We start from the raw sequence: 27,421 nt of genomic DNA, 5'->3' as shown, positions 1-27,421 counted from the left end.
AGGGAGGCTGACGCGCGCCCCCCCCCCCCAAGAAAGAGGGTGGAGGAGGAAGAATTGCTGGAGAATCCAACTTCTTGGACCGGTCAGGACCGGGAGAGCCAACTAAGCAAGGATTCAAATTTGGGAGATCCGTACTTGCCTCTCCGCCCACCAGAGGTTGGAGTGGGGGGTAAAATTGTAGCCTTATTCTGTATTTATATTATTGTAAATTTATATTGACTGGTTCCTAATATGATTTCATTGCTTATTTGTACCCGGATATGTACACTGAGAACATATGCACCGAAGAGAAATTCCTTGTATGTTCAATCACACCTGGCCAATAAAAAGTTCTATTCTATTCTATTCTATTCTATTCTATTGTATTCTATTCTATTCTGCTCAAAAAATAAAGGTAACACTCAAAGAACACATCCTAGATCTGAATGAATGAAATCTTCTCATTGAGTACTTCGTTCTGTACAAAGTTGGATGTGCACAACAGCATGTGAAATTGATTGTTACTCAGTGTTGCTTCCTAAGTGGACAGTTTGATTTCACAGAAGTTTGATTTACTTGGAGTTATATTGTGTTGTTTAAGTGTTCCCTTTATTTTTTTGAGCAGTGTATATTCTATATCAGTGATGGCGAATCTTTTTTTCCTCGGTGCCGAAAGCGCACGTGCGTGTGCTACTGTGCATGCATGAATCCCAACACCTATAATTCAATGCCTGGGGATGGCAAAAATGGCCTCCCCCGCCCCCCCAGGTCCCGAAACAACCCATTTCCCAAACTCTGGTGGGCCCAGTAGGGCCGTTTTTCGCCATCCCCAGGCTCCGCTCCAAGGGCAAAAATATCCTCCCCATCTCCCCAGTGACTCTCTGGAAGCCGGAGTCTCCAGGTGAGCTGAAAATCAGCTGGCCGGCACACGTATGCACATTGGAGTTGAGTTAGGGAAGCAGCTCACATGCCAGCAGATATGGCTCCGTGTGCCACCTGTGGCACCTGTGCCATAGGTTCGCCATCTATTATACAGTGTTCCCTCGATTTTCGCGGGGGATACATTCCGAGACTGCCCGTGAAAGTCGAATTTCTGTGATGTAGAGATGCAGAAGTAAATACATTATTTTTGGCTATGAACAGTGTCACAAGCCTTCCCTTAACACTTTAAACCCCTAAATTACAATTTCCCATTCCCTTAGCAACCATTTAGATTATTACTCACTATGTTTATTTATTAAAGTTTATTTTTTAAAAAATTTATTAAAGGCGGATGAAAGTTTGGCAATGACATATGATGTCATCGGGCAGGAAAAATCGTGGCATAGGGGGGGGGGAAACCGCAAAGTATTTTTTAATTAATATTTTTGAAAAATCGTGGTACAGTGGTACCTCGAGATACGAGTTTAATTCGTTCCGGACCTGCGCTCTTAAGTCGAGCAGCTCTTATCTCGAACGACTTTTCCCCATAGGAATTAATGTAAATAATTTTAATTGGTTCCAGCCCTCAAAAAACTCACAAAGTTAGTCTAAATTATGCAAAAAGACATTGCAAGAATAAATGTAACTTTACTTATTAATAAGATGATAAGCTGAGAGCTTTCCTTCCCTTCCTCTTTTTACCCAAAACAATCAACATGGCAAACTTTTATTTTTATTCATTAAACTGTAGTTATTTATTCAACTTCACTGCCACCCAATCCTGTAGAAGGAGGAAAGGAAGGAAGGAAAGAAAGAAAGGAAGGAAGAAAGAAAGAAAGGAAGAGTGGCTCTGCATCAGCGCGGGAAGGAAGGAAAGTAAGCCAGCCCGGCTCTTCTCGGCTCGTATCGCGGATTTGAGCTCGGGAGACGAACAAAAATGTCTCTCCTCTCCCAGCTCTTATCTCGAGTAGCTCTTAAGTCGAGCAGCTCTTATGTCGGGGTTCCACTGTATAGGCTTTTCTCGAAGTTCAAACCTGCGAAAATCGAGGGAACACTGTATTCTATATTCTATATTCTATTCCGTATTCTGTATTCCATATTCCATTCTGTCCCGTTCCATTCCATGTTCTATGTTCCATGTTCTATTCTATTCTAATTTTGAGGAATCCTTATCTCCCAGAAAGACAGCCAAGACATGAGTTTGAAGAAGGAAGACACCACTTATCCGCTTCCTGGGAAATCTAACCATATCACCCAACAAGCAGAACTGAGAATGAGGGAGGCTGAAGTTCAACCCATGTGGAGAACACTTACTGGAGAAGGTGAAGAAGTCCTCACTTGTGACCCAGGTAAAAGATGGCTTCTCCTTCGGCCTTTCTCCAAGGAGTGTTGGAGAGTGGGGTTGGGAGGGGAGAATGGCCACTTTATTGTGAGAGTTGGAAGGTGAGAAAACAGCAGGCCATAGGATGGTTTCCCAAGTTTTGAGCCGCTAGAAAGCTGTGTAATCCACAGCCATGGTCAGGTAGGCAATTTCTGAGAGGCCGTTCTGGAATTTAAAGCTGAAAAAGTGTCCAAGAAGGACTGCAGAACTTTTCAGACATTGCAAATACTAAGTTTTATTACATATTTATACAGTCTCCAGGAAAATTATTTTCTTCCTTCTCTAAGAATCTCTCTAATGTTTCTTAGAAAACCTTGGTCCTGCTTTGTTGGAATAAAATTGAAGTTTAACTGTTAGCAGTGGTACAGCTAAGTAAATGTAATGGAAAATCTTTGTTCAAATGGCTTTGTGTATTAGCTGAAAAGCATGTAACACAATCAGAATTCCCCTTTCCCTCATAAATTCCACAATTCTATGTTCTTAAGGATATTACTTACCTGGTAATTCAATTTCTCTAAAAGTCAAGAAATAAGAAAAAAACAGCACAAAGAAAAACATTTCCACATCAGTGGGTTTTTAAAAAAAAAAACGTATAATTTTTTAAAAAATCACCTACAACATTATGCTAACACTATTAATACAGGGTTAATACATAGTTTATGAAAGTAAGTGCCATTTTCTTGTAGGAAATGATACAAAAGGTTATATGTACATAATGAGATTATTTTATGGAAGAAAGGATAGTTATGTACTGAACTGAATTAAAGCAAGTCCTTGTTTAGCAACTGCAATTGGGACAGGCATCTCAGTTGTTAAACAAAGCTGTTATTAAGTTAAAATCTAATGATTTTATCTCAGTATTTCTTTGCTTCTTATTACTTCCTTATGTTCCTTCTTTTTCTCTTTTTGGTGTGAAATAAATAAGCAAGAGAAAATAAGAGCCAAAAGACAAAGGTGACATTATACTGTAATTGTGAAGACTGGTTGCTACATTTTTTGATGGCCACTAAATGAGACAGTAAGTGAGGCCTACCTGTAACTTCCAGGCACTCTGGTCTGTCTTCTTGGACCATAGTTTGATTTAGTTTGCTATCTAGCTTAGTTTATCTCATCATTCTGTAATGGAGAGGCCTCATCTTGGCCAAGGCCTTTGGCCCTGAAAACCTTTCTCCATCTCTCTCCGTCTTCCTCTCTTGTTTTCTCTTCCTCTCCAGTATTCACCCTGATGGCCCATTCCTAGGTAATACAATTCTTTTTTATCAGGTCATTTTGAATGCCATTTTCCCAGTTATACCTGCAAAAAGTGTTACACAACCAGAGCACTTTTAAGTCATGCTTCCTAGACTTCCTTTTCTGCAGGAATGGTTTTTGTCAAGCAGGAATTTTCTTCACTATTTAACATCAAGTCATAAGGATTTGTTGGCAAATTTTATAGAGTTGCTACCACAAGATATCCAGACACCCAACATTTTTAAAATATGCTGTATCGATGAATAGGCCAGAATGTATTAAGGCAATAAGAGAAGTGGTTCAGGAGAAAGAGTTTTGTCTGGGAAAGATGCATTTTATTAAAATTTTAAAATTATAAGATGTTAATATTAAAATATTTAATTTGTTCTTTGTAAAAGTACTTTTAACTGCTCGCCACTTGAGCAGTTTATGTGTTCAAAAACATAATACAGCAATACAAGACTTGCAGTGAATAAAAATAGATGTTGATAATAAATAAAAATCCACTTTATGGAATTTATTTATTTATTATTTGGATTTGTATGCCGCCCCTCTCCGAAGACTATTATTATACCTAAGATTCACCAAGATAACATTTGTGACAATACAGACATATCCAGGGCATTTTCAGAGAGGAAGGTACTTCTGGATGGGCCACAGACGGGGTGGGCTCCTAGCCGTAACGCTAAATTGGGCTTGCCGCCACGGCTCATGAATGCTAGTGGGGTCAGTGTGCTTTTGCTTCTGCACCTGTGGAGGTAGCAAAATAGCACATGGAGCCGCAGGTGCGCCTGTGTTTTGGCATGCGTGGAAGCAAAAAAACGCACGATTTTGCTACCTCCACAGGTGCAGAAACAAAATCACGCTCATTCCGCTAGCAGTCACGAGCTGCCGCGGCGAGCCCAATTTAGCATTACGGCTAGCAGCCCACCCCTGGCTACAAATAACAACTCATTACAGAGAAGTTAAAATATACATTTAATAATAATATTAATATAATAATAGCAACAGAGTTGGAAGGGACCTTGGCGGTCTTCTAGTCCAACCCCCTGCTTGGGCAAGGAACCCTACACCATTTCAGACAAATGGTTATCCAACATCTTCTTAAAAACTTCCAGTGTTGGAGTATTCACAACTTCTGGAGGCAGACTATTCCACTGATTAATGTTCTAACTAACTAATTTAGTTCATGTGGGTTTCATTTACACTGAGTTACAGAGTGATTTTAAGGATACAGTATCAAATGTAACTATATCTGTGACATTCTGCTCTAGTTCTCTTTTAATAACATCAATTAAAAATGCACAGACATGCATATAATAATTTTAGTAGATCTACCATCTTACAAACCTAGTGAAGGTACCTTTTGGAAGGTCTTGAGATTATTTTCTGCTGTGGAACACCCCACACCCCCCCAATATACAGTAGGTCACTAAATTAGTTCTCCCTTTCTAGAAATACAGGCCATATTGAAAAATCATGGTGCTTCCTCTACATGCCTTATCTTACATATTCAATTTTACAATCCTACCTAGAAAGCTTCTGTAGCTGTTGCATTTGAATACAGAATAGTTCTGACAAAGCAGCACCTTGTAGACTTCAAAATAAAACAAACTTCTAAGGAACAGGTAACTTGAATTCTTTTTTTACTGTTCATCTGGCCACAGTACTACTGTTAGCAACTACTGTTAGCAACAAGAAGTAATCTGATAATTTTCAAAAGGCAGAATGCTAGAGAAACACACTAGAGAAAATTTCTGTCATTTATATGATGACAACATCATGGTTTGTACCAGAATTGGCATATTGCCTCTTTCTCCACTTCACTAAAATAAAATAAACTTACCACAAGAGATCCTAGTTATATTTTTAAAGAAGCCATAAAATCCATGTTGTGGAGACTGGAAGACTGGAAGAAGCATTTTGTTACCTACTTTTCTGGGCCTCTAAACTGTTTGTAAGTGTAGCACTACTTGAATCTTGGAGAGCTGCATTGATAGACAATTTTCTCCTGGTACAACTCAAGATGCTGTTTGCCACCTTCATGATCAGGGGCTGGCACTATTTGCAGGATTGTCTTCTTCCATTCCCACTGCTTGCCTGATCCAGATAGGTGGGGTCAGCGGTGAGCTACAAGCCGGAAAAATCGCGCATATGTGGAAGCAAAAAAACTTGCCGAAACACAGGAGCACCTGTGGCTCCGTGCGTGATTTTGCTGCCTCCACAGGTGCAGCAGCAAAATTGTGCTGGCCCCGCAGGAACTTACGAGCTGCGAGCTGCGGTAGTGAGCGCAATTTAGCATTCCAGCTCGTAGCCCATCATTGGCGGTGTTCCAATATTTCAGGGGTTGCCACAAAAGAGAGGACTCAGGCTAATCAAGAACTAAGGAGAAATTTCCTGACAGTTAGAACCAGTAGAGCCCCTTGCCTCCAGAAGTTGTGACTGCTCCAATACTGGAAGTTTTAAAGAAGAGATTGGGCAACCATTTGTCTGAAGTGGTGTAGGGCAGTATTTCCCAACCTTGGCATTCGCTGGCTGGGGAATTCTGGGAGTTGAAGTCCAAATATCTTCAAATTGCCAATGTTGGGAAACACTGGTATAGGGTTTCTTGCCTGAACAGGGGGTTGGACTAGAAGACCTCCAAGATCTCTTCCAACTCTGTTATTATATTTCTATTCTTATTCTAATACTATTCTGTTCCACTCTACTCTACTCTATGCATACAACAAGAGCAGCATATAACTATTCTAATTATCCCTTGTATCTACACAAGATATGGAATAGTAGCATCTAATGTACTCTACTGAGCAGGTGTGGCTCAGCTGGTGGGGGATTCAAGGTTTTTGCTCAGTGAAAGTGCTGAAGGAGAGATGCTGAGTCTATATCTTCTCCCAATGCTTTTTTCCCTTTTTCCTTAGAAAAGGTAAGCTGGCTAAATTTTTAGTCGATTCCCAAGTATGCTTTGCAGCACATGTTGCATTGATAATGCTTATATATACAGTATCATCTTCAATTTGAGGGTTGCAAAAAGGCTTGAAAATAAAGGCTTTTTATAGCCTTTATAAATTATACATGTGAAATATAATTATGTAAAACAAATGCAAAGTTTGAATTAAGTGGATTAATTATTCAGTGTTGGATCACTTTTTATCCCCAAGGTGCTTTTTTTCAAGAGGCAACTGGAGTTTCTGGTTTTTCTTTCTCAGAGCCAAAGAAGCTTCTGGGATGAGAAGCAAAACATTTCCAAAGAAAAATCAGAAACTCCAGTTGCCTCTTGAAGAAGCCCCTTTGGGACAACCAGGGCCTGGATGACTGAGAATCTCCATAGACATTTTCACTTTTTAATACAAGGCAATGAGAAGAGGCACCATGGTTGTAGTTATCCTTTTTACAAACTTTTTGCTCATAGCATTTTCTTGGGATTTTGACAGAGAAGGGAAAATGTTTCTCTGCATCCTGCTAATCTAATGAAGATTAACCCTACACCAAATATTAAACAAAAAATAAATAAAACCTTTACTGCACGTAATACATTTAAAGTACCTAGTAGTTGGGTCCTTAATCTGTCTTTTTGATTAATGGTTTTATTCCAGATTGCTGTTATTTGCAATTCTGTTGATTACCCACAAACTTCTGGAACTAGAAAACTTCCAGTTAAGAGAATTCTGATCACTGAATTTTTGGGGGAAAGTGGAATCAATATAAGAGACAAGTACTGCCACCTGCTGATTATCATCCTGAATTGCAGACACCTCACAAAAAACCTAGTAATTTAACCTTCCTTTTGTGGGATTGCCTGCTGTGTGTCATATCCATACATCAGGTATCTCAAACCTCCCACATAACAGAATTTCTATTCTATCACTATTGTTATGCAGCTTTTAGCCAGTGGTTTATTTCCACTAAATTAAAGGGGAACAAAAGAGTTGGTTATGTTCTATTCCTTTTATATAGTAAATTATTTTTATGGATAAAAGAAAAAGAGGTCTGCCACCTTTTCCTATGAAATAATACTATAATATTAATCTCTGGAAGGGAGAAATTAAGCAGGTTTCTAGACAGTAATTAATTAAGCTTGTTTTTAATATTTAACCTAAAACAAATAATTACTTCTTCCGTCCTTTATGTATAATTCCATGTGTTGGTTAACAGTTTGTTTATTTCTAAATATCAAAACAGTTTAATTTTGGAGGTCTCCATGCTGAAGGGTGAAATACAACAATAACTAAACACCTGGCTGGTGCACTGAGGTCATCTACTCTAGGATATTCCCTATTTAGGAAGTCCTCAACAATTCATGCTGATGAGAAATAAAGATTGCTTAACCATCATTAAAAGCTGCCACAACAGCACCCAATTTTTTTAAAAAAGTCAAAAATCAAACATCAGGTAGCTGAACCAGTCAGATGCTATCTTTGAGGATTCAAGACCAGTTAAAATCTCACCATGTTGCTTATCCATCTTAACTGGATGAACATTTCCAAATGTAGGAACTAATTAGCTTATTTGCCCTCTGCTTAGGTTTGACAGCAGCCTCCTCATTAGTGATTTGTATGACTGTAATTTGTTGCTTGTATCCTTGCAATTAATATTGATTGTTTCCCGATTGCTTATTTGAACTCTATGACAAATGTTAAGTGTTGTACCTTATCATTGCTGACAAATGTACTTTTTCTTTTATGTGCACTGAGAGCATATGCATCAAAGACAAATTCCTTGTGTGTCCAATCACACTTGGCCAAAAAAGAATTCTATTCTATTCTATTATTTCTATTTCTATTCTATTCGTATCATTTTAGAGTATGAAGCATAGTTTTGTAAGTATTATAATAATGCTGTTTCCCCAATGGCTGGACAATGTTAGAAGAGTGTAGATGTTACTAGTGAAGAAATGGCCAAAATTTTATTTTAGAAGTAGCTGTCTTTTGAAAGTAGCTGTAAGTTCAAGTCTGTGACAGTAAATTCTTTAGCACCCCGTGACCTACAGTACTAGCCACAAAGAGGCCATAGGATATCGATGGAGAGTTAGGGAGTTACCCAGTCTCTTCCCTGTCTATCTACCTGGAAGCTCTTTATCTAATAGATTGCTAATCTGAGCTCACTTCCTTCCGTCTTCCTTCCGAGGTCTATATGCATGAATTCCATGCAGTTGGATTCTGTGTAGGAGGTAACTAGCTTGGGATCAGGCTTAGCCCATCTCTATAAACCTGTGGCCCCAACCTTTTGGGCACTAGGGATTGGTTCCATGGAAACAGGTTTTTCCACGGACCGTCCGGAGGCCAAAGGGGCATGGTTTAGCATGCTGCCTGCATCCTCAGATGGGCTTTGCTTGTTTATGTGACATGCCACAGACCGGTGCTGGTCCATGGATTGGGGGTTGGGGACCCCTGCTATAAACTACTTCCTGTAAATACTTCTCCATCGAGGCTATGATTAGAAAATCTGATTCATTAATCATTGCTCAAGTCAAACTCCTGGTCTCATGTCTTGTCTTACATAGAGAATGCTTCAGTCTCCAATAAAGGTATATGAGCTGCAGAAGAAATCTTGATAGAGATGGAAACAGAGGCAGCAGGAGGATTGTGGAGGAGAAAGAAGCTGGGATGGCAGGGAAGAAGTAGCCAGTGGATGGCCTTCCAAGCTTGTTTGAATACATGACGTATATTCATCATCTGGTCTTTTGCCTACTGACTTTGTAAATTGATTTTACGTAATACCCTGGAATCAACAGAGTCTGACACGTATTAAGACAGAGCTGTAATAGTCACAGATGTTGACCAATATGTGATCCTAGAGAGCACCCTAAAATTATAAACATTCAGGAAACACAAAAAGAATAGGATGCTTTTGTTTTACAATGTTCCATTAAGTCAATATATCCATGCTTTAAAAAAAAAATCACACAGGCAAGACATTCTGTAGCAATTTGGAAACTGTCCAGACAAGAAATGCTGTTCATTTAGTTTGCTTTAGAGATTTGTGAATTTTGAAGAGCAGATCAGAGAAGAATTAGATGTGAGCTTTCTACAGAATTGCTTTTAACATTCTATAATTTAATTCTTTAATTCTGTAATTGTCCACTAGAGGGCTCTCTGTCACTATCAAGAGATATAAATACTGTATAGTCAATGTTGAAATGAAACTTATTGACATGAATTTTTGGCCAACAATCCACTTGATCAAATGGGACTCAGTAACCTATATGAGTTTATGAAGTGGGTTGTTGCCAGATTCCTAAGAGGTCAGTAAGGGGCGTGCATAAGTGCACTAGCGTGCCTTCTGTCCCCTGTCCTATTGTCTCTCCTATGTCTCATATATGGTATCTTCTATCCCTATATTTTTTCTTCTATTCTCTCATTGATATATTTTATTCCTATATTTTCTATTCTATTCTTTCTCTAATATATTTTATTCGAGTGTATCCTCTAGTCCAGTGTTTTTCAACCAGTGTGCCGTGGCACACTAGTGTGCTGCCAGACATGGTCAGGTGTGCCGCGAAGCTCAGAGAGAGAGAAAGCAAGAGAGAGAGAAAGCAAGAGAGAAAGAAAGCAAGAGAGAGAGAGAAAGAAAGCAAGAGAGAGAAAGAGCGAGCGAGTGAGAAAAAGAACTAGAGAGAAAGAAAGCAAGAGAGAGAGAAAGAACAAGAGAAAGAAAGAGAGAGAGAAAGAGAGAGAGAGAAAAAGAGAGAGAAAGAAAGCAAGAGAGAGAGAGAAAGAGAGGGAGGGAAGGAGAGAGAGAGAAAGACATAGAGGGACGTAGGAAGGGAGAGAGAAAGAGAGCAAAAAAGAGAGGAAGGAAGAGAAAGAAAGAGGGATGGAGAGAGAGAGAAAGAAAGAGGAAGGATGGGAGAGAAAGAAGGAGGGAGAAAGAAATAGAGCGAACGGGAGGAAGAGAGAGAATTTGTTTGTCCAAACTTTTTTTAGCCGCCCCCCTCCCCTCCCTCCCGCTCAATGTGCCCCAGGGTTTCGTTAATGTAAAAAATGTGCCGCGGCTCAAAAAAGGTTGAAAATCACTGCTCTAGTCTATAACCTTCATGCTGTATTATTGTCCTTTGGACAAAATAAATAAAATAAATAAAAAGTTTATTGGTTAAATTAATTCCAACCAGGTTCTACTGTTTTTTTAACATACATACAGACATACAATGTATTTTCTCTAAACAGAGTATCACTTGAGTCAAAACTTTTATACAGCTTATAACATCACAAATTTTACATATTTGCCATTTCTGCCATAATGTTATTTCTCTGTTTTTAATTCTATTTACATCCTACTTCTTTTCTAACATTTTTTCTTACAATATTATCATTTGCCCTTACTCCAAAACTTTCTTGTGTCCTTATCTAATTAACACCCTTTAAAAGCAGTCCTTTCCATATTGATCCCTAATGTCTAATTTGTTCTAATAAAATAAAATTCCATTTACTTTTCAATACCTTTTCCATTTAACTTCATAAATAATAAGTTTCTTTAAACTTAATTTTTACGTCTCCCCTTTCACCTACCCAGCATCATCTTATAATACATTCATCCAAATATTGCTCCCACATACAGTATATATACTGTATATCTCAAGCATTTTCCCCGTTTTCATTTCATTCATTATATCATCTTCTTATTCCAACATTACAGTTACATGTTAATCGTAATACATTTCACTTCATCATAATTCCCATTCTTCTTTCCTTTAATTACATCATTAATTAAATTTCACAAACACACCACTTCTTAAAATTTTATTGTCATATTTTCTTATAGACCTTTCCTTCTTCAATTATCCAACATCAAATAAACAATCAGCCACCTATTCCATTCATCGATATTAATCTAAATACAGTATATACTGCTCAAAAAAATGAAGGGAACACTCAAATAACACATTCTAGATCTGAATGAATGAAATATTCTCATTAAATATTTCATTTGTATAACTATTCCATTTGCGCAACAGCATGTGAAATTGACTGTTGCTTCCTAGTGGATAGTTTGATTTCACATAAGTTTGATTTACTTGAAATTATATTCTATTTTTTAAGTGTTCCCTTTATTTTTTTGAGCAGTATATATCAATTTCCAATATCAAAGTCAGTATTTTTTCTTCAATGCTGAGTCTTTGCTTCTTTTTCGTGGTTTCTTTATTCACTTGGATGTATTCTAGTATGCTTTTTGATTCATCAAGCTTAAAGAGTCTATGTGTCATTTTAATCATTTCTTTCAGTTCATTGATCATTTCAATTATTTCCTGGGACATTTTGTTATTTCCACGATATTCTAACTTCAGTTTAAAGTTTTGTAAGTCCACCATCTGTTGCTGGGATCAAAGCTCTAAAAACAAACAAGTCCTCCTTAAAGTATCTCACCGCTTGTAATCCACTATGCGAAAAGCAAAAGTATTCTTACAGCTCCCAAGTTATTTGTTGTAACTTTTTTCCTGCCAGTAGGTGTGTCCACCCCACACCTCCAATCAACAGAATACCAAAGATAAAAACTTTCAATATAAATCCATTTTTGAAATCTTATTTTTACATTTTTTTGCTCTTCTTTCAATACTCCACATTTAATATTACTTCTTGTCTTCTTAAACAACTGCTTTCTTTCGTCTTCCTTCTCGAAATGTTTTGATAATCTCACCCTCCATTTTAGGTTCATGTTTAAACCTTCACTTCTTTCACTTTTACCCCATGTCAAATTAGCTGCTAATTCTTCACTGGGATAACTTCAAAGTTCTTTATACAAAATTTTCCTTGAATATATGTTGCCCAATCACTCACGCGGTGTCGATACTCTGCTCAATTCACCGCTCCTGCGCAAAACTTACTGTGGTTGCCCCAGCTTTTAATGGCTGCCATGTCCACCACCCCCACTACCGGTTCAAAGAGCTTTTACTCTGACCTCCAAGGGGTTTGCTTACGCCTCTTGGTCTTCCGAGGTGCCTCTCCTTCTTCTCTGTCTCTACAGGGCAGATCTGGTTCGAAAATCCCCCAACAGTAGCTTGCCAGCCTGGAATTTTGTTGGTCCATCAGAGCCCGCTATTTCCAGACTTTATCGCTGCAATGCTTCCCGTTTCCTCCCAGTTTTTACTTGTTCTTATTTAGTTGTTTCATTTATAACACTCTCAAATATTTTCTTATGTCTAATTTCTCTTCCTCCTTCATTCCTAAGTCTTTTTTAGTCACTCAGGATTTTGCACATTTTTTTCCTGGAAAACTCATTTTTCTTCTTTGAGAAGAAAGCAAGATAGGACACCTGGTATGTGTAAATCAATGCTGGAACTCACCTTGCTGCACAAAGCTAAGATTTTAATAGCCTCTCTTCACTGTGTAGCCTAACAGCCAATAGAAAAAATGTTGCTTCTGGACCCAATACTGGCCATATTTGAATATGCAACCCAGCAAGACCAACACAGAGTTCAGGGGATAATCAGAACTGCAGAAAAATCAATTGCTGCCAATCTGCCTTCCATTGAGGACCTGTATACTGCACGAGTCAAAAAGAGGGCTGTGAAATTATTTACTGACCCCTCGCATCCTGGACACAAACTGTTTCAACTTCTACCCTCAAAATGTCACTACAGAGCACTGCACACCAAGACAACTAGACACAGGAACAGTTTTTCCCCGAACGTCATCACTCTGCTAAACAAATAATTCCTTCAAAACTGTCAAACTATTTACGAAGTCTGCACTATTACTACTAGTTTTCCCCCTCATTCCTATCAGCCATTTCCTCTCATTTATGTATGACAGTAACTTGTTGCTTGTATCCTTAAGATTTTTATTAATATTGATTGTTTCTTCATTGATTATTTGACCCCGATGACGATCATTAAGTGTTGGACCTCATTATTCTTGACAAATGTATCTTTTCTTTTATGTACACTGAGAGCATATGCACCAAAGACAAATTCTTTGTGGGTCCAATCACACTTGGCCAATAAATAATTCTATTGTATTCTATTCTATTCACTAGCAAGTGCTTGGTTAATGTGGGAACAAGGAGCATCTTCTGTTTCAGCCATGTGACAAATGTTCTAGCATTATTGAGCATCGTAGAAAGGTGTGTACAAATCTAAAGTAAATAAATTTAAAATTTGTTTCAAAGAAAGTATCATTGCAACTGGGAATTGTTTAACCTCTAATTTTTTTTATGGAGAAGGTATAGAAGCACCATCTTTTTTGCCCTCATTAACTCTGTGGCTACACTGCAGTAATTGTATTAAAAAACTGCAAAGTTACCTCTGATTTTTTAAAAGGATGTGTATCCTTCCTGAATAATTTCATTAGAACTACTTGCTTACAGGACTGGAGAAAGAGAAGACAGGATAAAAAGGGAAATGCATCCATTTCTACTGTGATGCTCCGTTAAAAACTACAGCTGCAGTTCAGCTGTGAGAATTTGGTGCTCATGTATTAACTGTGCCTGAGTTTGAAACTAGAAAAGCAAACAAATCTTTGAGATTTGGAGGAGAAGCAGAATGAGAGACCCCCAGGAAGGATCAATGCCCCCTTCTGTCTGTCTCCATTGGATTAAATGCTGGTGAAGCCACCCCTACACTGCTATGCCTGGCATGAAAGAGCCAGAGGCAGGAACCCCACTGATCATTCAGTCTTCACTGGTCCAGAGCACAGTCGAAAGAGAGAAAGCAAAGGAGAACCGGGCTTTTTTCTTCCCCTTTTTTGTTTTGAGTCGAAGCCCCTGGAACTAATCATCTTTTCACGTGGAACTTTGTTTTGCTAATGTACTGGATGCAATTTCTTTTTTAAAAAGAAGCAAGCGTCTAGAGAAATTATTCCTTTTAGGAATAAAATATGAATGGACTTACTAGTTTCCTAATATTATTTGCTCTTCTGTGGTAAAAAGATAGTAATGGATGGTGCGAGGAGAGAGTCTGAAAATGGGTCTTGGCTGATAGATGCCTCCTCACGTTTGCCACCGGTGGATCCCTTCTCACAACCGTTGCCTTCCATTGAATCCTGGAATTTCCATCTACTCTCTGCTCTGATGTTCTTGGTGACCTCCTTGTCCCTGTTTGAAAACTTTATTGTCATCTTCATCACCGTGAAATTCAAACAGCTGAGGCAACCTCTCAACTACGTCATTGTGAACCTCTCCGTGGCTGACTTCCTTGTATCTCTGGTTGGGGGAACAATCAGCTTCCTAACTAACCTGAAGGGCTATTTTTATATGGGTCACTGGGCATGCATCCTGGAAGGCTTTGCAGTCACATTCTTTGGTAAGTGGAAAGTTTGTGTTTTTTTCCACAATCCTTAGAACAAGCAGCATTTGGACTTTTAACTTCTATAAGTTTGTATGGTTATGGACCAGGAGAAAGGAATGGCTGTGCACAATCTACAAACTTCACAATGTGTACACAGTTGGCATTGGCTAATACTGCCAAGCTGGCATTTGCTAATGCTGATGTTGATGATTGAATTGTACACAAAGATGATTTCTTAGTAACTGCTTTCAAGTCAGAGAAAAATGCATAACTGCAAGGCAGCCCTTTTCAATATATGCATGTATTTATAGAGACTTTAGCAACAGAGTGGTTAATGCCTGGAACTCACTATCTGACTCTGTGGTTTCGTTACCAAACCCCAAAAACGTTACCCTTAGACTGTCCACTGTTGACCTCACCCAATTCCTAAGAGGTCAATAAGGGGCATACATAAGCACACCAGCGTGCCTCCTGTACCTGTCCTAATGTTTCCTTATTAGTACCCATGTTATGTATATAAACAATGTATCTGTATACTGTAATACAAATACATACTTGACAAATAAATAAAATAATATCTAAATAAATAAAATAATGTCTCTCTTAAAAGACTGCAGAAATTTTTTTTTTTTTAAAGAAGTGGGAATAAAACCCACTTTCATAATAATATAATTTGAAGCAATTGTGATAAAGTGTCTCCTTGTCAAATAATGACATTGTATCCCAAGGTAACAATAATGTTCATAGTTGATCAAGTACTGGTAAATTAATTTGCATCTAAAGTGACTATGTAGGATCCATTTCATAACAAAGAAGCTTTGTTATCAAATGGATCCTACATATTTCCAAACAGCTTAGTATATTTTTTAGCAACTACAGTTACTCCGTAGGTTAAATTTAGTAACCTGTTCTACTTCATTCTCCATAGTACTGTTTTAATAAAATTATATTTGATTAAGATTAAGCATTGGGCTACCCTGTGTTATAAATTAAGTCTTCTTGGAGGAAAGCTTAATTCTTGGTGACTTAATGTGTCTAAATATTAGGGAGGTGGGGAAAGAAAATTCAAAATAAAAATTCCGTTTTCGGTGTCAGTCCTTACAATCATTATTGTATTACTATCCTCAATCCTTGATGTAAAGTAGTGATGGCGAACCTGTTTTGGTTCACATGCCAAAAGAGTGTGTGGGTGGTGTGCTAGCAGGCATGTACGTGCCCACACCCCTTTCCCCCCACCCGTGCACACCTTCCACACCACCCCTATGCATGTACACAATCCTCCCCTCACCCCCACGCATGTACACAGGCTACACTGAAGCCTGGGACGGTGAAAAAATGGCCAAATGGGCAAATCAGAAGTTTGGAAAAATGCACTTCCGGTTTGCCTGTTGTGCTGTTTTTTGCACTCCGGAGGGTTCAGGGAAGCTTCCTGCGGCCCTGGAGAGCGAAAAAGCAGCAACATTTTCTAATTCTAATGTCCTAATTTTCCCTTTTGTTTGTATTCATTTCATGTATTCAAATCATGCTTATACTTATATATATTACCTAATACATGCTTGACAAAATAAAAATGAATAAATATATATGCATTTGCATTATTACTGGATGAAAGAAAAATACAACAAATGTATTGCTACATCATGAAGAGAACTTTAAAATAGATGGTCCTATAAATGGAATTCTTGACTTTTGGTTTCCTTGCTGGAAAGCTGGCCCTTATTAAGTAAACAATGGTCTATTCCTTTGATGGTGATGGTGGCATGCAGAGCCATATCTGAGGCATTGCCCTATGTCAGCTCCAGTGCTCATGTGTGTCTGGGTCAGCTGATTTTCAGCCTTCCAAAGGGCTGTGGGGAGGTCATTTTTGCGTTCCCCAGGCTTCAGGAAAGCCTCCGGATCCTACAAATGACAGAAAATGGACCCAACAGGCTGACTGGAAGTTCAGAAACAAACTTCTGGTTTGACCATTCGGCCATTTTTCACCATCCACAGATTCCAGAGGCTTTTCCGAAGCCTGGAGAAGTCAAAAATAATCTCCCTCGCCCTCCGGAAACCAAAAAATCAGCTGGAATCCGTTTTTCACCATCGAGAGGCTCCAGTGGCTTCAGTGAGCCCTGTGCACATGCATGGGGAGGCAGTGCAGGGTGTTGTGCGTGTATGTGTGGGAGAAGAGCACTGCATTATGGGTTTGGGCACATGCGCACATACTATCGCACACGAGTGCCCTTTTGGCATCCAAGCCAAAAAGGTTTTGCCATCACTGATCTATTCTCTTGCTCTGTAATATCTCTTATTCTCATTACAGGAATCGTTGCTCTCTGGTCGCTTGCTCTGCTTGCGTTTGAGCGCTATGTTGTAATTTGCCGTCCCCTGGGGAATGGGCACTTCAAAGGGAAACAAGCTGCTCTAGGAATAGCCTTTGTGTGGGTTTTCTCCTTGATATGGACCATCCCTCCAACCATGGGTTGGAGCAGCTACACTCCCAGCAAGATTGGGACCACTTGTGAACCCAATTGGTAAGGCAATTCAGAGAAGTAGCCTCGATCTAAGCACTTTTCATCTAACAGAACCTAACAGGTTTGCATGCATCTGCCTTTTATAGGTATTCTGGAGAATATAACGATCATACTTTCATTATTACCTTCTTCATCACTTGTTTCATAATGCCCTTACTGGTTATTTTGGGATCCTATGGAAAACTGATGCGGAAACTTAGAAAGGTGGGTGCAAATGTTTATTGCTGTAGAAATATACAGTGTAATATAATTTACTTGATTTATATTAAATTTCCATGCCACCCATCTCATTATTGAAGTGACTCTGGGCAGCTTACAAAATAATGATGAACTTAAAGGCATGGCATTTTGTGTTAAGGGTAAATAGTTTAACAATAATAAATATGGAGTCTTTAATATGTCATCCTTCGAAAGTAGGACATCTACGGTGCCCTGGATAGCATTAACCTGCCTCCAAGTGAAATGTAGGCTTCAGATCAGTATTGGGCTACCCCCAATATGCCTGGGATTGCCGATCCAGTAGCAGTAATAGAGATGTGTGCACATCTAGACATCTCTGCCATGCGCATGTGCACCCCCAATGCAAAAATTTGCTTTTGCACATGCACAGAAGCAAAGAAACCAGCCATTTACGCCAAAATCTCGCATGAGGATGCTTGCACAAATGAGACTTTGGTGATTTTAGGCCTTTCTTTGCTTCTGCACATGCGTGGAAGCAAAGAAATTGATTTTTGCTGAAATCTCTTGCATGCAAGCACATGCATGCAAGCAAAATCTCAAACGGGAATGCGTGCGCCTGCCATCGCTCGTGCCAACCTCTGGGACCAATCCGGTAGGAAAAGGTAAGCATGGCCCTTCACTGCTTTAGATGTCATAGTCCCTACCCAAATGGCTTGGTAAAACATAGACACACACATATACATACATACATACATACATACATACATACATACATACATACATACATACATACCATCAACTCAATTTCATGAGGGCTGCATCAAGGTTGTGTTTGATTTTGAGGAGCCCAGAGGACATGGCCAGCTTGACATCACTTGTGTTGGGGCCTGGGGGCGTTTCTTGCCTAAGCCTCTGCCCAATGAATGTATTTTGTGCGATAGTATGTGTGTGACTTTTTGATTTTAAGTTTAGTTTTAAGAAAAAAATCTTAAAGTCATTATTTTTTATTTATTTATTTATTTATTTATTTATTTACTTACTTACTTACTTACTTACTTACTTACTTACTTACTTACTTACTTACTTACTTACTTACTTATTCATTTGATTTTTATGCCGCCCTTCTCCTTAGACTCGGGGCGGCTTACAACACATTAGCAATAGCACTTTTTAACAAAGCCAGCATATTGCCCCCACAATCCCGGTCCTCATTTTACCCACCTCAGAAGGATGGAAGGCTAAGTCAAACTTGAGCCGGTGATGAGATTTGAACTGCTGACCTACAGATCTACAGTCAGCTTCAGTGGCCTGCAGTACAGCACTCTACCTGCTGCGCCACCCCAGCTAGAATGTTTTATTTATTGTATTTTTTACTAAAATGTTGTAAGCTGCCCCGAGTCCACGGAGAGGGGTGGCATATAAGTAATAATAATAATAATAATAATAATAATAATAATAATAATAATAATAATAGCCCTGCCAGTAAAAACAGGCTCCCGAGCTCCATTTCAACTGGCAGAGGCACCATGCGCTGGCCCTTCACTGTTTCCGGGGTAGCCCAGCAGGTCAGATTTAAGCACCCCGTTGGCCAGATCTGACCCATAGGCCTTGAGTTTTGACATCCCTGCTGTATATGTATATGTTTATGTACAAATGTACACAGACAACAAAACAGCTAATACTAGTGTGCTATTGTATCGAAGGATAAGGGACATTTTCTCTAGAGCAATAATTGAAGGTCTAGATATTATTCCTTTTATGCTCCACTTTGCTCAGCCTAGTAATTTTGTGAGTTCATACAATCCTATCTGATACTAACAAAACACAAATTTTGGTGCTGCCCTGGACAATGCATATTTGTACGGAAATTACAACTAAATCACAGAAGTTCAGTTTCTCTGGGGGGAGATGGACAAGTGGATTCTTGCCCTTCTCCCCAGTAGCATGAAGAAATGCCCTTTATTCATTTAAACTACACCTACATGCTCCTTTAATTATGAACCAGCCTTTCAAGTCAATTCACAAAGAGTATCAGACAAAAGCAAAATATAAATGGGATAGGAAACGATACCGATGGAAGTAGTGAAACAATTCTTCAACCAGCTAAAACCATAATATATTAAATTAAATGGCCAGGTTAAAAGAATTTATCTGCCTTTACCAACAGAAGCATCCTTTTTCATAATCCTCAGAGGAATAGAAGAAGAGATGGACTTTATGCCCCCAGAAACGTTTATGTAACAATTTATGTTGCAGGATATTACTGTTTAGAGTAAAAGCACTGGGAAGCAATATCAATATCTCATAATGCTTCTGGGAATCTGTCAAGAGTGACTAAAATTTAGGGAGGACAATTCTTGTTCTCATGTGATCTAATTTGTTTTTCTTCTGTTTTGTTGTTTTGAGCGCATTCCTACGCACTAGCAAATGTTGGTTTCCTGCTGCTTCAGTCCTGTCTTCTTCCTTCCCAGTTTCTCTGGAGTTTTCAGCTACTCTTTGAAAAGTCAAATTTCAAGTCTGAAAAATGATTATTAAAAGAAAATATCTGATTGTAATTTCCATTTCAAATGCACAGTAAAGCAATGGTTTTAAATTAAAAGTAACAGAACGCTGTGGCTGTGTGTGTGTGTGTGTGTGTGTGTGTGTGTGTGAGAGAGAGAGAGAGAGAGAGAGAGAGATAATCAATGTAATATAGTCCTCAACTTACGACCACAATTGAGCCCAAAATTCATGTTGCTAAGTGAAACAGTTATGTGAATTTTGTCCCATTTTACAACCTTTCTTCCAATAGTTGTTAAGTGAATCATTAAAATTCATAATATGGTTGTTATGAGAATTTGGTTTCCCCATTGTTTGTGCTTGTCAGAAGGTCACAATAGGTGGTCATGTGACCTGGGACACCGGAGTCGGTTGCCAAGTGTCTGAGTTTTGATCATGTGACCAGAAAGATGCTGCAGCAGACAGAAATGTGAAAAATGGTCCTAAGTCACTTTTTTCAGTGCTGTTGTAACTTTGAACGGTCACTAATGAGCTTCCTGTGCATATATTTTACCTCCATGGACTTAAGTGGCTGTCAATGATCCAAATAGCATCTGAGAAATACATCACATTCCACTCCTGTGCTCTCACACAAAGTTCGATTTATTAGCTTCGCCATGTTGGATTTGATGCTCCATCATTCCAATACTAAATTCTCTTCAGTTCCCCATCTAGGTTAAGGTTCATCTCACAGCCCCCACACCCACAAGTACAATCACATGGACCAATCCGGTGCAGGGATTCACTGGCTTCTTCATTAGTCCAGTTGACCTTGGACTCTGTGTAAGGAATTGGTGATGGTATCAATCTCTCTCTCTCTCTCTCACCCCTCCCGTTTCTCTATCGCTGCTAACTGGGCCTCTAACGTCACATAATGGCTTTGGGCCTGGCAGTGGCTTTTATTGTCCATATTAATATCTTGTTAATATGCTTAACAGATGAGAAATCACTTACCATCCAAATCTTGCTGAATTGCAGCCCTAGCATGCATTACCATTGACCAAGCTACTTAAGGTACCTGGCTATTGCAGTTGAACAAAGCTAGAGCTAACTGCATCCTTAATTGCTGGTAAAATGGAAGGCCAGAAGATGGAAATAAAATGTTTTGGGTGCATTTGAAACAACAAGGAAAGGGTCTTGCATTTCCTTCCTTTGTTCCTTTGTTCCTTTGTTCTTTCCTTCCTTCCTTCCTTCCTTCCTTCCTTCCTTCCTTCCTTCCTTCCTTCCTTCCTTCCTTCTGTTGTGGTTGGCTCTGGCCCAGCTCCTGCCCCAAGGAATGTGGATGTGATGGAAACATCCACATGCCACAGGCCTGTTTTGCTCCCGATAGAATCTCCCAATGAAGGCTCCTCTGACGAAGGAAGCATGAGTAGGAGGGAAGGGGGGAGTTTGGCAGACAGCCCAGGAGGAAATCAATCATCCTTATTATCCCTAGATTCTGAACAAGAACTTATGACAGATCCACGCATGCGTAGAGTGATGCATAGAAGAGAACAACTGAAGGATTATTACAGGAGATAAATGAGGCCACCTGTAGTTGGGTGTAAAAATTTTGGTAGCCCTTCACTGCCCACGGGCCTTCAGTTTGACACCCCTGCAACTAGATGTTTCTCTTTTCTTTCAAGGTTTCAGATGCTCAAGGCCGATTAGGGTCCGTCCACAAGCCAGAAAGACAAGTTGCCAGAATGGTGGTGATTATGATCCTTGCTTTTTTAATCTGCTGGACTCCGTATGCGGCCTTTTCCATCTTGGTCACCAGCCGTCCCTCGATTGAACTGGATCCTCGCCTTGCTGCAATCCCAGCCTTTTTTTCCAAAACAGCCACAGTTTATAATCCAGTTATCTATGTCTTTATGAACAACCAGGTACCAGTGGTTAAAAACACAAACCCTTATGAATCCATGAAGGAAGTTCCTACTTGGTTTTCCTATGTATTCTTTAAGTTAGTCATATTAACTCTGAACTCTAAAGGAAACAACTGTCATTTAAAGGGGCTTATAAATGGACCCAGGAGGCTGGTGACCCCAGTATTGGTGACCTAGATTACAAACACTGGGCCTCGTTCAGTTTCACCCATTGGTATTTTCTTAAAATGTTTAGTTGCATCCATTTATATTCTGAACAATCAAACCTGTGCAATTTCAAAACAGGTGGTCCTCAATTTACGAACATAATTGATCTCAAAATTTATATTGTTGTGAGCTACTGTGGCTCTTTTATGACTTGTGGACTTCAACTCCCATAATTCCCGAGCTAACCATGTTGGCTCAGGAATTCTGGGATTTGAAGTCCACAAGTCATAAAGGGGCCATAGTTCCCCTCCCCTAAATTACATGACGTGTATCTGCAGCTTTACAATTTTTCACGCTCTCATAATTTCCCTCTTGAACATTCTCATGCAATTTCAACAATATTTTTCCCTAGTCTCTTCCTATACACCATGTTTTAGCTTTTAATTCCATTTTTTTTGCTGGCATATCCTTGCTTAACCTTTCTCACCCATTTCCATTTTTTAAAAAATCCATCAAAATACTATTTTTTTATTAATATCCTTTCTTAATCTTGATTAAAATCTTTTACAAGTATGTTGTTTTCTATATACACATTATACACATTCTTATATTTTTTTCAGCATTCTCATATAAGAATTTTTTTTCACCCATAACCTTTTCATTGTCATTTCAATCTTCCTTTGAAATGTAACTCTAAATGTAACTTTAGGTGCCTGAGTCAACAGAGAAGGGCGGCAGAGAAATCCAAATAAGTAAGAAAGTAAGTAAGTAAGTAAGTAAGTAAGAAAGAAAGAAAGAAAGAAAGAAAGAAAGAAAGAAAGAAAGAAAGACAGACCAAATGTAACTCTATGGCAGTTTGTAATATAATTATTTCAACTCTCTTCCAAGTAGATTTCACTTCCTTTTTCTTCTTTGAGAGATTAATCTCATAATTCTCATAGTTTCTTTTCTTTAGTCATTCTAATTTCACGCTAGATTCTTTCATTTACCTTTTCCCCATGTCCACAAGATGGAGTACAGATGCAGCAGTATAACCTGAAATCAGGGAAATAACTTTCTAGCCAAGAGTTTCCTAATCTGAGGGAAGCAGTAGCCTTACCTGGTTGAAGATGCTCCATGCTGTGGGAATCCCCTAACTTCCAGAGATGACTTTGGTTCCATAAGCATCTAGACATTATAGATCATTTTGGCAGTCTTGGGCTACACTTTAGAAAGCTAACTTCTCTTTAGAATAAGCCAGTGTTTCTCAACCTTGCTAGCTTTAAAATTTTGTTGATTTCAAAACTTTTCCAACTTTACAAGCATGAAGTCCACGCTTGTAAATTTGGAAAGATTGGGAAATAATGGAATAGAGTAGACTGTTGAGGCTGCATGGCCTTTGAAGCTTAAATCATGTAGTGTAACGAATCATCACATACAGTGGTACCTCTACTTATGAACATAATTCGTTCTGTGACCAGGTTCATAAGTAGAAAAGTTTGTAAGTAGAAGCAATTTTCCCATAGGAATCAATGTAAAAGCGAATAATGCATGCAAACCCATTAGGAAAATCCAAACTTTAAAGCTTAAAAAAAGAGCAGCGGGTAGATAAAGCGAAGGCTAACAGAATGGAGACAGACAGCGAGGAGAAGTGAGCAATGGAGGTCCTAACGAAGGCTAATGCCACCCCAAATCGCTCCCAAAATCACCCCTTCAGACACTTCCTATAATACCTCAAATTGCCTCCAAAATCACCCCTCCAAAAGTTTCCTATGCTGGCCCAAATCACTCCCAAAATTACCCCTCCAGACACTTCCTACGCCGCCCCAAATCGCTCCCAAAATCACCCCTCCAGCTGCTTTCTATGCCACTCCAAATCGCCTCCAAAATTACCCCTCCAGACACTTCCTATGCCGCCCCAAATTGCTTCCAAAATCAACCTTCCAGATGCTTCCTATGCCACCCCAAATCGAGGTCCTAACAAAGGCAAATGGATTGAAGAAAGGCAGCAATGAGAATCAAGGCATTTTGAAAGGAGAAGTGATTTTGGAAGACTTTGGAAGCGATTTGGGGTGGCATAGGAAGCTTTTGGAGGGATGATTTTGGAGATGATTTGGGGCGGCATAGGAAATGTTTGGAGGGGAGATTTTGGAGGTGATTTGGGATGGCATTGGAAGTGTTTGGAGGGGCAGCGAGATGGGGCGAAGGAAGCGATAGGTGAGAGGGGATTTTGACTGCACAGAGCAGAGGTAGAGGGCTAGAGGGGAAAGTGGCAGCGAAATGGGGAGGCTGCGGAGAGCTCCGATGCGCACCATTTTGGCTGCTGCTCACAGCAGCAGCTGCAGCAGCCGAAAGAGAAGCGAGGGTTCGTAAGTAGAAAATGGTTTCTGAGTAGAGGCAAAAAAATCTTGAACACATGGTTCGTACCTTGAAAAGTTCATAGGTAGAGGCGTTCGTAAGTAGAGGTACCACTGTATTTCCTCTTTCTGATTTCCCTTTCTTTTTTTTCACCCTCCCCCTTCTCTCTTTTTCTCTCTTTATCCCTGCTAAACATGGTACTACAAGTCACTGTTTATCCCTGCTAAACAAAGGCACAAGTCACTGTTTCAGTCTATATCAATTCTAATAAAGGGCTTCTGAAACAAGGCTGTGGACTTTTTAAAAGGTATCATAAACATTGATTTGTTGATAAAATATCAATTGTAACCATTTGTTATTTCATTTTTAAGTTCCGGAAATGTCTAATCCAGCTGTTCCGGTGCAGTGGACAAGAAACCGCAGACACCAACATGAATCAGATTGCAAAGAGAAAAGTGCCAATGCGTACCAAAATGTGTAACAAGGTCTCCACAGTCACAGCCAATGTGACTGTCTTCAACCAGAGACATGAAGAGGAGAGAAGTAACTGACAATCTTTCGTTCAGCTCCCCATTGTGGAAAGCGAAATCTGTCCAATGTGGCTATCTCACTTTTTGAGTGGATGGAGTCAGAACTCTACCTTCCTTCATCATTTCCATTCAAAAATGGCAGGCAAGATGAAAACAGATGAGAAGTAATCTTCCAACAGCATTTAACTGACATCCATTTGAGCTGTTAATAGTGAAGGACTGCTTGTCTTCGGTGATATGGAGTGCCCACCGAGGCCGTTGCAGCTGCACATGCATCCACTGGGGGCGTGCGCAGCTATTGGTGCAAGATTCGGCTTCTGCGCATGCACTCAAGCAAAATCTCACATGAGGATGTGTGCGCGAGCGAGCGAGATTTCGGCGATTTTCATCGATGTTTGCTTCCGCGCATGCGCAGAAGCAAAACATCAGCAAAAAATGCTGAAATCTTGCTTACACGGGTGTCCTCCCACCAGATTTTGCTTACTGCATATGCGCAGAAGCCAAATCTTGTGCACTGGTCCACGTAACCAGTAGCTCATTACTGACTGTTATATATTCCCAGCTTGTTACAATCAGACTAATTCCAGCTATTCAGAGCCAGCTTTCTGTAGTGGTTAAGGTGCTGGTCTGGAAGCCAGGAGGGTATGAGTTCTACTCCCATTTAAGGCCTGAGTTTGTGCTCATGACTGTCTCTCACTCCATCCCACCTCAAAGGGTCGTTGTGGGAAAAATAGGAGGCGGAAAGAGTATTATGTATGTTCACTATCTTGAGTTACTTCTAAGTAACAAAGGTGGGATAAAAATCTAGTAAGTAAATAAATACTGAGCTTTGGCACCCAGAAGAAAATCCTGTGTCTAAAGAGTAGTGATTGGAAAAGACTGCAGATACACAGAATTGAATAATTGCCATTTCTGAAGGTAGCATAAGGTGCTTGTTCTTGTAATAGTTTAACCTGTCCTTGGCATTTAGAAAATGTTACCAGAGTTAGAACACTTGAGAATATATCTCAGATGCTTCTGTCCTTATCTGGCTGAAGCTGAACTGGTAGTCATTTCAAAGCAGAGAAAACTCCAAAAGAATCTACTGGAGGAAAGTAGAAGAAGAAGAAGAAAGATATTTATCAATTATTATCAAGGAAAACAGATCAGATGTTCTCAAACATCTTTTTTCAGCCATTTGGGTGCCTGTTTCTATCTCCCTCAATTCTTTAATCTAATTCAAAGTTATAATTTCATCCAATCAGCCCGTGTCTTCAGCCATGTCATTTCCCAGTAGATTAATGTCATCAAATTTTGAAATTGTGATATCTATTTATGTAAATTACTGTGCTGCCAGAGTATTTGTGTATCTATCTGTACATTTATGTTTGTGATCAATAATTTGTGTGGCTTTGATCATACGCACCCTCTATATTTATAAAGGTGGAATAATTTCTGGGAAGTTCATCCATAAAGTTGATTGAAATCCAACATCGCAAATGTAAATTGTAATATAGCCATTCACTGTGTTTGTTTGTGTTTCTTTTTTTCTGCATGATTATAGCTTTAGTTTAGAAAATACAAAATAGAAAGAAAAATGGGAGAATTTATTCCAATGCTAAGAATTTCAATCATGTAAGATACCTTTCTTATTAGAGGCCCACAAAATTGCTTCTTAACCAGTGGTGGGATTCAACATTTTTTTCTACAGTTCTGTGGGCATGGTTTGATGGGCATGGCAGAAGGATACTGTAAAATCTCCATTCTCTTCCTAGTCCAGGAAAATGTTATTGCGAAATCCCCATTTCTTCCCAATCAGCTGGGATTGAGGAATTTGCAACCCCTCCCAAATTTAATTTATGGCTTTTACACAGACTAATTCAGCTCCCATTTACAAAGTACCAAGAAGCTACCACAAAGCTTTTCTCACCATTATGCTTCATAGTATTCTTCTTCAGGAAAAGATGCAAAAAAAGGACAAGAATGATCAAGGAAATGGAGCACCTCCCTTATGAAACCAGGTTGCAACGCCTTGGTCGCTACAGCCTTGAAAGATGGCGTTTAAGAGGTGACTTGATTAATGTGTATAAAATCATGCATGGGATAGAAAAGGTGGATAGAGAAAAAATATTTTCTCTATCACACAATACTCCCTAAAGCTCCTAGGTAAGAAAGTGAGGACAAATAAAGGGAAATATTTATTTACCGAGAGGGTCATTGGTTTATGGAATTCACTTCCAGAAGAGGTCGTGACAGCTGTCAGCCAGGATAGCTTCAAGGCAGGATTAGACAGCCAAGTGTATCGGTGGTTATTGAAATGGATGTCCAAGCGTCACCTCTATGTTGGTTGAGGCAGACAGGATTCTCTTGGGTACCATTTGTTGGGGGTCAAAGGAAAGGGAGGGTTTTGCTTTCTCTTTCTGCTCAAGATCCCCATGGACAATTGGTGGGCTACTCTGTGACACAGAATGCTGGACTTGATAGCCTGATTCAGCATGGCTCTTATTATGTCCTTATATCACACAAGGAATGACGATCTTTAAAAAGTACTACAATTAAAACAGAAGTCCTCTTGTGACCACTTCATTATGTATTTGTGT

The 27,421-nt window shown here is 39.3% G+C and overlaps 1 protein-coding gene across 5 annotated transcripts; it reads left to right on the top strand.

The window, feature by feature from the left end:
- LOC139167691 (vertebrate ancient opsin-like) lies at nucleotides 1-26,350 on the top strand. 5 transcript variants are annotated; one of them, XM_070752441.1, is made up of 7 exons: nucleotides 1-156; nucleotides 2,081-2,249; nucleotides 17,035-17,245; nucleotides 17,332-17,449; nucleotides 21,589-21,828; nucleotides 22,685-22,735; nucleotides 24,684-26,350. In XM_070752441.1, exons 2-7 carry the CDS (start codon nucleotides 2,096-2,098, stop codon nucleotides 24,861-24,863), a joined length of 954 nt encoding a protein of 317 aa, XP_070608542.1. In that variant the 5' UTR covers nucleotides 1-156; nucleotides 2,081-2,095; the 3' UTR covers nucleotides 24,864-26,350. The 5 variants fall into 5 exon arrangements, with proteins under 5 accessions (XP_070608542.1, XP_070608544.1, XP_070608541.1 ...); XM_070752443.1 differs by having other exon boundaries at nucleotides 1-169; nucleotides 2,085-2,249; XM_070752440.1 differs by having other exon boundaries at nucleotides 1-169.
- The last annotated feature ends 1,071 nt before the right edge of the window (nucleotides 26,351-27,421 follow it).

The sequence above is a fragment of the Erythrolamprus reginae genome, chromosome 5 (genome assembly GCF_031021105.1).
Source record: "Erythrolamprus reginae isolate rEryReg1 chromosome 5, rEryReg1.hap1, whole genome shotgun sequence".
Classification (NCBI taxonomy): Eukaryota; Metazoa; Chordata; class Lepidosauria; order Squamata; family Dipsadidae; genus Erythrolamprus; species Erythrolamprus reginae.
This window is presented reverse-complemented; position numbering and strand designations above follow the sequence as displayed.

Coding starts and splice junctions, on each gene's coding strand:
- LOC139167691 (XM_070752439.1), top strand. CDS start 14,378: ATGGATGGTGCGAGGAGAGAGTCTGAAAATGGGTCTTGGCTGATAGAT. Junction 17,450..21,588: donor TGATGCGGAAACTTAGAAAG/GTGGGTGCAAAT, acceptor TTTTCTTTCAAG/GTTTCAGATGCTCAAGGCCG. Junction 21,829..24,683: donor ATGTCTTTATGAACAACCAG/GTACCAGTGGTT, acceptor TTCATTTTTAAG/TTCCGGAAATGTCTAATCCA.